General features: G+C 36.8%; 1 protein-coding gene across 1 annotated transcript in view; it reads right to left on the bottom strand.

Moving 5' to 3' along the window:
- The window catches only part of WDR72 (WD repeat domain 72), a 111,303-nt gene that overhangs the window by 29,556 nt on the left and 68,159 nt on the right, over window positions 1–13,588 (bottom strand). Inside the window, exon 18 of the mRNA XM_071755151.1 lies at window positions 8,850–8,961. Coding sequence (XP_071611252.1) covers window positions 8,850–8,961 — 112 coding nt within the window. The remainder of the gene's footprint in view (window positions 1–8,849; window positions 8,962–13,588) is intronic.

Here is a 13,588-nt window from a genome sequence, read left to right as displayed (position 1 = left end):
ATTCCAATGTATTAATATAATACAATATTAAGTATCTGGTTTTAAGACAAACATCTGTATTATATCTGACCACTGATCCCCAAATTATCAATCTTATTTCTCCATAAAGCAGATTATCATGGTGTTCATTCATCACATTATGAAAAATGCACCCACACCACACAGTTAAACTTCAAACTTCAGTATCAACTTTTGTGAAACATGGGGGGGGGCAAATGAGGGAAAGGGGAGGCTATTTTTCCAGAGTAGCTCTACCTTTTAAATCCTCTTTAAGTAGCAGAACACAAATGGCAAAAGGCACATTTTAAAAGGCACAGTCAGAGTGAGAAAGAAAACTTCCTTATAGTATCTGTGAACTACATTAAACCATAATTTAAAAACAGCAAAAATTTGTGCTGACCATTCAAGATGGTTCAAAAAAATAAGTTTACCCCAGCTTGAGGGAAATTCCTCCTTTTAATGCCATGGAACATTAATGAAATTGTTTGGCACAACTATCAAGAGAAGACTGGAAAAGGTTGCTCATTCTGGCTGTCCATCAGTCTGTTATTTATATTATATACCATATATCATACCTTGACATGGATAACAACCTTCACTAGTGAAAGGGGCTCCTTTTGAACCTTCCAAGAGGCTCTAACTAATTAAATAATGAATTTTTTCCTGTGGGTTGAAGATGACCTTGGTATGTTAGCATTATCTGGGGAACACATATCTGAAAAATCTTCCTAATTTATATAACAATGCTACTCTTTCCTGAAAAAATTCAAACCAGTGCCTACTTAATTACATAATAAAAAACCAGATTGTCCTTTCAGTGGAGGAGATTTACATTCATTTGTAAGCATTAAACTCCAGTATCATGAGGTGTGTTAGCTCATGCATTACATTACCAAAAGAAACAGAAAATTTAGCATCAGAACATGATGAGTACACACAAAAATGAGCAGGTATGCTTCACCTTCTATCAGATATATTTTGTTCCTTTTAAAATTTATTTCTGGAGCTTAAGGAAAAAAGAAATCCAAAACCTACCCTGCTATGTCTGGTAAAGTAGAAAAGAATACACTGACCAGCTATTAATTATTCTACTGAAAATACCTCCTGGATTCAGGTTTCTACTTCACCCTCTTCACGAGGCTATCTGTGCATCTTCCAGCAGTGCAGCAGGTGATGTGACCAACATCCATCATATGAGAACAATACAGGCACCTTGTCTTTAGGGAATTAGTGATAGGTATCTTAACTGTGATACAAGTTGAATTTTTCCAAGAGCAGAGGGGAAAAAAAATATCTTTTGCTGATACACTTTGAGTTTGAGAAAAAATTTCCTCAGATGTACTGGAAAGGTTTCTGTAGGCATTAACACATGAATTGCCATCTTTCTTATTAAGAACAATTGAAGACCTAAAATGTAACACTGAAGGCAAGATAGGATACTTGGTGCATCTAACTTTGGGCCTTAAAATAAAGACAGGCTGAAACACTAAATATGAACCAGGCAGGATAGAAGAAAATTTGATCAATATTTATGGAATTTCAAAGTTATCGTGTGCTGGTTAATTCTTTGTACCATTCAAATATGACTTGGTATCTCTAAATAATAATGTTTATCTGCTTTGAAACAACAGTGAGCTCATTGTTATATAAAATCACAATAAATTCTGGATTACGACATGAAATAAAAATGAATGTAATTAGACTTCAAAAAAATGTATAAAGGTGCAGAAGTGCACACAGATTAACACCTTCTGCATCATGAAATTTAACAGTTCTGTTGATAACCATGTATATCCATCACTATGTAGAATGCACCTCCAGTTGATTCAATCTTTTCTTTATAACTTTGACAGGCCAGAAAGGCTTCTGGAGTTAATTCAAATTTTTTGTTTACTGAGGCAAATGTCTTGCTCTCTTATTATTAGAGACCAGCACTATTCAGTTGTGCTGCTCTGTGGGGGAGTGTTAGCTGGACTCTTAACTTTAGCACTAATAATGAAGACTCATGAGTCCTATATTTCAGTCTGTTTTTCAGAAAATACATAACAATGTTTCATCTTACTCCAACTGCTAGGAGTAGCTGGAAGTAATATTTCTCTTCCTGCACAGTATTTTTCTAACAAGCAGTACAATTAAAGCATGTAACTTGTCTTACTACCAGATAGTAGTTGTAAGGCTGTTTAGTTCAATATTTGAGTTGACTTAACTTATATGAAAGAAACCTATAAAATTAACAAAGTCAGATACTCTGAAATTCAAGGGCAGGAATACTTAAATAGTTATGGACTAGGCTTGGGAATCAATTCTCTATCTTCTCAAAGATGCAGAAGTACAAGTGTAAAAACTGGGAGGTATGTAGTTACTTGCTTCACATGTCCTAAAAAAAATAGTTTAAATCAAAGCTGTTCCAGCCAGGTAAGACAAACTAACCAAAGCCCAGGGACAATGTTAACTGCACACTGCAGACTGCTCTGGCTTCCCAGTAGCCCAGGCCAATCCCAGGCACAGCTAACTGCAGGCAAACCTCTTTGTGAGGTTTCATTCCCCAAAATAAGCAAAAGCCAGGAAACAGCACAAAGAGAAAAAAAATACTGCTGAACTCTCACAAAGCTTTGTCAAGTCAGGCAGCAGTACGATCACATAGTATAGAGAAAACAACCTAAAAACCTTCTGTCTGGGGATCATCTCCTTCATGCATCCTTTTCTGAATCGCTTCTTTCTCAGAAAAGCAACCAGCTCTCCAATCCTTCTAGGGCAGAACCTATTTATGGTTTTCCTTTGTGTACCCAGAACACTGCACATGAATATCAAACGACACTGTAAAGAAATTAATTCAGAAAAACAGTATCAGGAAGCTGGACATTACAGAACATCAATACCAAGACACATTCTAGATGGAGTATTGTAAATATACACCAGGTGTGCTGGGACTGGGTTGCTCTGCTCTAGGGCTACGAGCACAGGGCTAAGTTTCAGTTCTAAGAATGGACTACACATAGGAGTCCTTCCCCATCTCCTTCTCATCACAGGCCCTTAATAGAAAGTCTCCAGCTTTACAGGAATTATTAGCACAAAGTCTTGATGAAGTGTTACACTTTGAACTAAAGTTTGGTGGGTTTTTTGTTGTTTTTTTCACAAACTTAGAGAAGCTGGGCAGGAGACAGAATCTGAGTTAAATGGGTGTTGCTAGTAGGATATACTTCAAAACCTAACCTAAGCAAGGTGAAAAATAAGGAATTTGTTCTACCTTTTGGGACAAAATTAAGACTCATCTTATGCAGACACAGTTTGATGAAAAGAAAGTAGACACACAAGAAATTAAAACATTACATGGTAAAACCTATTTTCCATGGTTTGTATGCATCTCTCCAGCTCTAAGGGGAGGTTTATTTGATTCATGGCTCTGTGTACTATTTTATTCCTAAAAAGCAAAGTTCCAACTAAATTATTAGGATTAGGAAACACATGCAATAAGCAAGCCTGTATATTGACTATGAACAACAATACAGGCAAGGGGAATTCAGAATAAGGAATCAAGAAGTGACAAGTAGTGGCTCTCCAAAAAAACACAAGACAGAGGAGAAGAAGGCTTGCTCCAAAAAGCTGCTGTAAACATGGAGTGGCTGCAGTTCCTTCACTTTTTATTTCGATGCCCCAACTCAGAACCAGCTTTCAAATCTTTGGAAGACTTATGTTGTACTTTGCCTGTACCAAATGAACTTCTAATCTGACAGTAGAGACTAAAAATGAACCACTAATAATTTTCTGTATTAAGCACCTGAAAAAAAAAAAAAAAAAAAAAACACCTTTACTTTTAAACAACTAAACATTAGGTATATTGGGGGTTCTTCCCATTCCCTTCAGTAAGCAGTGAAAAAAAGCAACAAATTGTTGAAACTGTATTGTGCATTTGAATTTAGAACACACATCATCCACACTGCCTCCTTACCAGTGAATCCTATCCTTCCTAATGTTTTGGAGGAGTCTGAGATGGCGCCTGTACAATTTGATTTTGTGTAAAAATACACACCAAATCTGATTTCTGCTACATTAAGGAGTTATCTGCTAAAATATATGATGCATGGAATGAAATAAGCTGTAGTTCTAGAACAAGTCTTTAAGCTTACTTCCTTTAGTACTTGACCACTAATATTAAAGACTACTGGATCAAAATACAGTTTTAATTTGATATATAGGATATGATACAGTGGTATAGTTAAACCACAGGTTAGATGCTAAAATATATCATTGATTTGTATTCTTTTACTGGAAATATTTGTAACACAAAACTAGGATATAATACACTCATTTTTAATGTATATTCACTACAGAGGAAAGCCACTGCTGTCACCAGCTTATACTCAAAGTCCATTCATCAAATAAATGCTAGATTAATTGGTTTGCTGTTTCAAAGACTAAAATGATTTTATAGATTAATCTACTTCTCATTAATAGTGATGAAATGTTGATTTTACAGCCATTTCTTACATTCCTTATTGCTGATGCACACACATAAAATTGGCCTGCTAGAGAGTTTTTAAAAACAGCCTGAATGGATTCTAATATGATTTTTGTTATGTGCATGGACTTGTCCAAGAGCACAAAGCTTCAGGCCCATCTAAAAAAAAAAAATTTGTTCTTTTTGGCTGCAATTTTTGCATTAGTAAGAAAACCAGAGTGGATATAAAAAGGAAATTTCATTGTGCAGTCAATTTTTAACATTTCTGTTCCACGGGAAAAGGAGGAAGTAGAAGAAGGGAATGCAAAGTGATAAACAGCCTGGAAGAACTCAGGTGGAAGATGTAACATGAAATAGAGGGAGTTAAACTGGAAGAAACATAAGAGATGTTAGACAGGAAGGTATCTGAAGCCAAAAGTCAAACCAGTTGGAAAGTAGCAGCTGCAAGAAAATATTCCAGTAGTGTTTCATTCAAATGTTTCTGTAAAGCTACAGTATGGAAATAATTTCAAGCAGAGAGAGACTATATAGGAGCAGTTTTGATCCATTTCATTTGAGGTACTACAGGTTTTAATCAGAGGTACTGTGAGGCTCAGAAGGACATCCCAGTTTATCCATCTGGGAGGATCCATGTATTGGAAGATTTCCCAAAGTGTAAAGATTTCTAAATGTCAACATTCTCACCCTTTTTTACCAAAAATGATGGCTTACCTCATATCAACAGTGGTTTCATTCAGATTTCAACTTCTACAAGCAGGACTCTATTTTAACCTCACCACATCAGTTCTCACTGTACTTTGTAAAGAGAATTTTGATAAAATGTAGCAGTGTTCTTGAAAAAAAATTCAGGGTTGGTCCATGCAAACATAATTTCACCAGTACAAAGTGCAATCCAGTAGTCATGTTGGAGTTACTTTTTGGGCAGTGGGAACAAACTCTGATGGTGTTCTCTGTATCTTGATTTGCCAAAATGAAGATACTTTATATCAATACCCTTGAAAAATTGAACTATTCTGAGAAAGCAGCAGGAAGTACTATTGGTTTCTCTAAATCAGGAAATCTTTAAGCAGCCTGCACATGCTAAATCACTTTAGATGCCTTTAAATATCTGCATAGAAAAAAGCCTCAAACAATAAAATTTCTGAGTCTAACAAATACACTATAAAAACTCCCACGAGCTCTTCACTTGACCTCCTTTAGAATATCTGTCATTATGAAAGATGGTTCTGATTCTCTTTGTTTTCTGATTCTCAGTTTTCTTCCAGACAACTGAACTGCCTTTTCCTTTCATGTGACTTGAATGTGCTAAAAAAGGAGTATTTTCTCTTATGGTCCTCAGAACCCAGGCTTTTGGGATACAGAGGCTCTTAACTGTGCATCTAGTGATCTGTTTTCAATCCAGAACCATGCACACACTGAAAATATTTTTTTTCCTCATTCTAAATAATCTCAACAAACTTTATCATAACAGAAATGGGAACAAATTTTACTCTTGGATTTTTTTAACTAGCCACCTGTTCCCTGGTTGTAGCTTCCATTTGAAAACCTGTAGCCTTGTGTACACTTTCACATTACCATGGTTCTATTATCACTTTCTTCTTCAACTTCCTAGAGTTTTTAATTTTTACTTCTAGTTCATTTGTATCCCATTCTCCTCTTCTCTTTAGACTTTTCTTTTTCTTTATTAGAAATCCACCCATGAGGTTCTCACCTCCCACTCCCACCCCTTCCCTCAACTTAATCCCTGACAGTACAAGAAGTTAATGCAGAAGAGAAGAGAAATTTCCCAAGAGCTGTACCATAGCTTTCATTTTCTGGTTACCTATTTTCTAGGACTCTGGACACATTTTACCACATGTTGCTTGGTCACTTCTTTTTGGTTGGATGTGGAATCCAGGCACAGCAAGGTTTCAAGCACTTTCAAAGACTGACTACATTATATGTGCCACAAGCCCAAATCCAAACTAAAACACTAAGGGAAAGGTAAGGATATGACAACAGATGAACATTTCTCTGAATGCAAAATATTAAGCCAGAAACTGATTCTTCAGATGTTAAGTTCTCTGGGTAGGTAGTATTTCACCAGAAGACAAAAAAAAAATACAAATTATATCAATGTGGTTGCAGTAAATAAGAGAATTAATGTTTTTTACCCCCCTAAAAGTTATCTTCCCAGCAATCAGGCAAGCAAGGACAAGTTTTCATTGAAATCCTGTGTAAACTTTGTGGTATCAATGGTCCAAATAAACTCATGTTCAGAGTTAGGGCTGTTTTTTAGATGTTTGTCTTTTTTTTTTTTTTTTTTTTTTTTTTTTTTTTGTTTAAATACAGAGTCAAAATGTACATTTGGACTAATATGAAAAGGTTGTCATTTATAACAAGATGGCAATACAGAAGAAAATATGAGACAGAACAACCCTTCTCCTTATCTGCACTTCCTTGACGTTCCTGCACAACCTTAAGAAAAAAAAAAAAAAGTATTTTGAGACTGGACAGATTTCTAAAACCCAGACAATAGAAGAGTTGGAAATCCTCTGCTGCAGGGCACCAAACTCTTCTAGGGAACAGAAGCTGTTATATCCCTCCTTTCATTGATTTACCATTACTGAATGGATTCCTCATTTTAACAAAACATATTGTTATATTCGAGATAAGTCTTTGACAATTCTTTACACTGACCTATGGAATTCAATTGCCACCATTAATTTCACTCTGGTATTTATCAGCAGAAGCTTTTTTCCTGCAAGAACCAATTTATTTAATTGAATAGTTTAAAGAGCTCCAAAACCACATACAAAAGATGAGGTTATAGCTAATAGCTTTCAAATATACTTAAAAGCTTGAATCATTAGGAGTTTCTTAAACTAGGAATTTTTAAATGCAAACCAGAATTTATTACAAGTTAGTCTTAGTGGTGGGATTTTTCACACTTAAACTTTTCATAAATCTAAGAGGCAGTTAAAATAATATTTTGAAATAATTAAATTATTTATTATTTATAAAGATAGTATTTTGAAATAATGCCTGGGCTTCATGCTCTCCTTTAACTTCTCTAGTTTTCAGCATTCCTGGAATATCACATTTCAGTTCCTTAATTTAATATCTGAGCATAAACATCTTAAATGTATTTATCCTCAGTATTTTCTTAAAAAATAAATAAATCCTTCACATTTTACAAAAAACTGAGGCACATTATTCAGAAAAACTTGCATTCTATCTTGCTGGAATTATCTTGCAGGTAGTTGCATTTTGCAGAACACTACATTGAAATACACCCTGAAAATTCAGGAAATTTTACATAAAATCAACAGATGAACTTTACAGCTGGGGACATTTCAGTTACTTATGCATCTTGTCCTAAACCACAAGAAAATAAAACTATTCAAAGCAATCTTCAGCACAAGCAAAGTAGAAACTCCTATCTGACAATTATTCCAAGTCTTTGAGTATCATGTATTCCAACAGCCCAAGTTACAGACCCAGTGCTTTGTTTTGTACCCTGAAGCAAGTAGCACTGAACATTTTAATAGTCTGGAACAAGCAGAACAGTAACAAATTTTAATGACAGATACACACATTCAATGAGATTATAAATTAGTTTCCTGAGAGAAGGCTCACTAATGAGATTGGATCTAAAATTTCGGTCACTTAATTTTAAGACTCAGCTAATGGGCTGAAAAATAATAATAATAATAATAATAATAATAATAATAATAATAATAATAATAATAATAATAATAATAATAATAATAATAATAATAAAAGAAAGAGTATAACTTCAGAACAGGAATTCAGGTTCAATCTTTTTTGCCATAAAGATTAGCACCACTGTAGAGCTGCAAAATGTAAGCTTTTTGTAAAATGTGATGAACTAATTGTAAAATGCATCTGATAACTCTTTGCAAAGAGGGTAGTTCTAAGGGAAAAAAACCTATTCTGTATTATGAGATCATTAAATTCAAGCAATTAATTTTTAGTGCTGTGTAGTTCTGATGTCACTGAAGAGATAAATTTGTAAAACTTCTTTTCTATATGATTTGCTGATTGTATTTCAAACACGTTTCCTTTAATTTACAAATGTATTTACAACAGCAGAACTATCACACAAACTCATATCTATTTTTTTTAATATTGACAGATGATGAAAAAGTGTGAAATTCTTTAACTTCTGATGAGCAAAACCAGAGCCTGATAAGGTCAGAAATAGGCCATTTGGCTTGTCTTACACAGAAATAATGTATTATGAACTCATACTCCTAACTTGTTCTGACTACTAGAGAAAGTTCTTCTATAAGAATATACCAATAAAATTTAAAGCTACATGTTAATGAAACATTTTTCATTTATTGTAAATCCCTCTCCTCAGTCTTTGGCAGTGCCTGCAACTTACCATTTCCATCCTCTACTATGGCCAGTGGCTCTCTGCAGATCTCAGTCTGTCTCAAGGTATTCAGAGTCCTCTGAACTTCTGCCAGCAGCATGGCTTGCATTGCCTCAGCAACCTGTCATAAATACAAATTAGCATTGGATGATACCAGCACTTGAATTATTTATCTAAGCATTTCACAATTTTAAATAAACTTCTACAAAATTTTAACACTGTCGCAGTCATTCTGAAGTACAAGAAATTTCCTGCATTTCAGAGAACCTGAAATTTCCAGGACAGTGTGTTCCACTTCAACTTAAATATGAATTTAAACTGAGTGTGAACACCCCCCTATATTTTTTATTAGAAATATTTAGTGTTTATAGGATAATTATAAACAATTATAAGGGTTTAATTTTAATATGAATTGAAGGGGATATGCAGGCTCCCTTAAAGTGCCTGGGAGATGGGAGACAGTTCCATCTCACTAATCAAGGATACTGAATTCACGGGCTGTCCTCAATCACATTTCTAGCTGCCCCTGTAAATTCAAGTCATTTAGCAGAACAAAGGCTGTAGGTGTCCTTTGTGACAAAATCCTTTATTGCAGACAAGGATACCATAGTCAGGTCCACAGTAGGAAAGTTCACAGCAAGTGAACCCAGCCCTATGTGTTTTGACATAGCTCAAACCTTTATCTTGTTATAATAGGACTTTATTTTACAGAAGAAACCAAAGGCAGTTTCTAATTCCTCACATCCATGCTACCCTGAGCTTTGGGAATCACAGATCCTGACTTTACAGCAGACTGTTACAATATTCCTACAATAATTAAAAGAAGGAAACACAGATATGTTTTCATTGTCCTGGGAAAAAATTGTGACCAAAAAAAAATATCCCTACAGAGGTGCACAAAAGAACTGCACACATATATATGTGCTTTTCATGGTATTGTGATGGGCTAAAATCTTGCCACTAATCTGGATCACATATTCATTACCTGTAACCATCACTGTGTATGCCAGGCAGCATTTTAACATGTAATTTCCTCCAACATCTTAAAACAAAATAAAAACCAGTAGCAAATGCCACAACGTGATGCTGTAGAGGCACCTGTACACCTCTGCACACTACTCTGCACAATGCTCTGTGGAATCTGCATTTTCACAGTGCTCAGTGTGCTTTCACACGTTTAGTCTTGCCCTCTGCATCCTCTCCAAGGATTCATAGACCTCATGTAATTTCACCAAGGTTCCAAATGAAGGTGAGGATATGAAGGTAACTATTTGACTGCAGCAAACTTAAGAATTCAAAAAGACAAGCAAAAAAAAAAGTTGAGACAAGCTGTGCTGCTACATCTATACTAAGTTATACTGACTTTCCTTCCTATACTTCAATTACTTCCAAGCTACTGCTCTTTTCAAGAGTGGGTCTGAGAAGTCAGCTGGTAACTGTCCTGGTTATTGCTCAGGCCTCTGGGCTGAGCCTTTCAGAATCTGCCTCCCAGGAATCTCCCTCAGTCACACTGGGGCACAAAAAAAAGAAAAAAAAAAAAAAAAAAAAAGTGCAGATCCAAACATCAGGTGTGTATTATCCTGTTTGCTGTCCTCTAATTCTGGATAGCATCTGTCAGCAGAGTTGTCTGGACACTTCACTGAAGTAAGCTGGCCTCAGGCAGAGTCAAACACTATTAAAACAAATGCATCCTGAGCTTGTTAGAGAAATTACTGCAAACTCAAGGATCAGTAAAGAAGGTACTAGCTCCTCAGTATTACTCTCTGCAATCACCTTAACATGAAATGGCTTATCCTCCTTTGTAATATATCTGTTTCATCCAACCTTATTTCAGATATCTGGAAACTAAGTAACTGAAATGAAAATTAAAAAAATACAGGTGCACAGTTATCAATGGACAGAGATGAAGTCCCAAGGCGATTAATTCCCCCTCAGATTTCAGCAGTCCCTCCACAGTGTCTGTTTCTACCAGAGAAAGAGGCAGCAGCTATATTCCTCATGTAGATGGTTATGTCTGAGACATAAATATGGTATTAAGAGCTCTCCTGAGGGGACACTGTGCATAGCTGATAACAGAAGGTGCAAGTTTTCTTATACAGAATAGGAATATTGCAACAACATGATGGCAGTAGAAGACTTCCAAACCAGGACTTAAATGTTGTACACTGAAGCTACAGATACTGTATTTCTGACAATGCTCCTGAATTAATCTAACCAGTTCTTATTACTGGTTCTTCAAGTGCTAACCAGGTGTTATTAGTTGGGCCAATACAGCAGGACCTCTCCAAGGTTAGAGCTGGTTTACATCCAGGTAACTCAGAATTGGGAGGAACAGATACTTGTCTCCTACTGCTCAAGTGCCGGGTCCTGTACTTTGGCCACAACAACCCCATGGGAAGCTCCAGGCTGGGCACAGAGTGGCTGAGAGCAGCCAGACAGAGAGGGACCTGAGAGTCTGGATTGCCAGGAAGCTGAACATGAGCCAGCAGTGTGCCCAGGTGGCCAAGAAGGCCAATGGCATCCTGGGCTGGCTCAGGAACAGCGTGGCCAGCAGGTCCAGGGAAGGGATTCTGCCCCTGTGCTCAGCCCTGGGGAGGCCACAGCTTGAGTCCTGTGTCCAGTTCTGGGCCCCTCAGCTCAGGAAGGAGATTGAGGTGCTGGAGCAGGTCCAAAGGAGGCAACTGGGCTGGGGAAGGGATCCAGCACAGATCCTATGAGGAGAGGCTGAGGGAGCTGGGGGTGTTGAGGCTGGAGAAGAGGAGGCTCAGGGGAGACCTCATCACTCTCTCCAACTCCCTGAAAGGAGGTTGGAGCCAGGGGGGGGTTGGGCTCTTTTCCCAGGCAACTCTCAGCAAGACAAGAGGGCACAAGAGGTCTCAAGTTGTGCCAGGGGAGGTTTAGGTTGGACATGAGAAAGAATTTCTTTCTGGAGAGGGTGCTCAGCCATTGGAATGGGCTGCCCAGGGAAGGGGTGGATTCTCCATCCCTGGAGATATTTCAAAAGAGCCTGGATGTGGCACTCAGTGCCATGGGCTGGGAACCACGGGGGGAGTGGAGCAAGGGTTGGACTTGATGAGCTCTGAGGTCCCTTCCAACCCAGCCCATTCTAGGATTCTAAGAAGGCATTAGCCATGGATCTGACAAAGTTGAGTTATTTCTCTATGGCTGTATCACAACACAGAGCCCTCATACTGCTGTACATACCAGGCAACCTGCTGGACTGATGGGTATGGCAGCCTGCTCCTCTGCTGCCACCTCAGTCACTATAGGTGCAGAGACTGGACATAATTATTTTAGTGAAACTATTGACCTATCAAAGTTTCATGCAAAACTCACTGCCATATTTACTATTGAAAATCTTTGCTGAATTAGCACCGAAAATGGGAAGTTAGCTATGCAGACAGGGTTGTTTATTCTGTTTTCCTTACTGTAAAGGAAGCTTACTTGGTCTATAATAATTCTGTGAAGTGACAACAGACTTCAGTCTTCAGGAAAGTCAGCCCAAGAACTAACTACTAACTTAAATCAATCAGACTTAAAAAGATCTTAAAGCAGTAAGAAAAAGGAAGCAAATTATTTCCTATTGTAGTCTTCCTTTTGAAATGGCTGAATAAAGGTACAGAGAGAAGGCATTGCAGCATCTATAATTTGAAGACTAAGGAGCTAGGAAGGACAAGGAAATAATTATCAAAGAAATCCTGGTGAAAAAACCAACCTCATACCTGCTTCAGTCAATATGCAAAATGATGGCACTGCAGTTGGGCTATTCTTATAACTTTTAAAGTTTTATTTTTATCTCAACCCTTCCAGCCAAAATGGTTAAAAAACCCTGCAATAATATAGTGTTATTATTTTTAAAAATAACCAAACCTAGCAAATACTTGTCACAGATATAACTGAGGAGCAGGCTATTTTAAATACAGAATTAGGACAATCAAGGGCAGAAATGCAACCAGTTTTCTCAGATGTTTCAGGGGAAGCTCATGTATGTATATCTGTCTGAAAAGACAAATACACCAGTAATTTCCAGGTGAAATGGGAGTATGGCAACAACCTGCTATGTTTTATCTCAAAGAATAGCAAAATGCATGAATATGACCTTTCCTTGAAAATCATCTGGGGAAAATAAACCCTAGAAAAATAGTTTTAGCACACGCACTTTCAAAAATTAAGACAGAAAAGAAATCTCCCTCGGCTCTTCAAAACTTCAACAAGTCAGTAGACCCCTGATCAATCATTTCAGCAGGTTTTTCCAGTTTCCTTGTTTGCACAGAATCTGTTACACAACTGTAAGGAGATGAGGAATCAATAAATGGCAAGTCCTTTGAGCCATGTCTGGTAGTCACTCCACTGAAGATAACAATAAAAAATGTTTTTAAAAGCAGGGCAACTAATGGTGTTTTGGGAAAATGTATATGAGTGCCTAATCACACAGCTCAGGATTAGTAAATTGTGCATAAATCTATGTTTGTATAAAGGTTTAACAAAGACAACAACAACAAAAAAATAATTTTGTATAAATCTTTGGTTGCTGAATACTCACACCTATTTGAAAATATCACAAATTATGTTCAATGTTAAATTATATACAGTATTTTGGCTAAAAACAATTCAAAACCTGCACTTTAAAGCTTATTGCAACTACAACACATCTTATCTTCCTGCACACTAACTTTCTATGGTAGATAAGACAATTGGCATTGTATAAATGGATCACTCACTAAATTAATTGGAAAACAAAAACACAT

Source organism: Heliangelus exortis, chromosome 11 (genome assembly GCF_036169615.1).
Source record: "Heliangelus exortis chromosome 11, bHelExo1.hap1, whole genome shotgun sequence".
Classification (NCBI taxonomy): domain Eukaryota; kingdom Metazoa; phylum Chordata; class Aves; order Apodiformes; family Trochilidae; genus Heliangelus; species Heliangelus exortis.
This window is presented reverse-complemented; position numbering and strand designations above follow the sequence as displayed.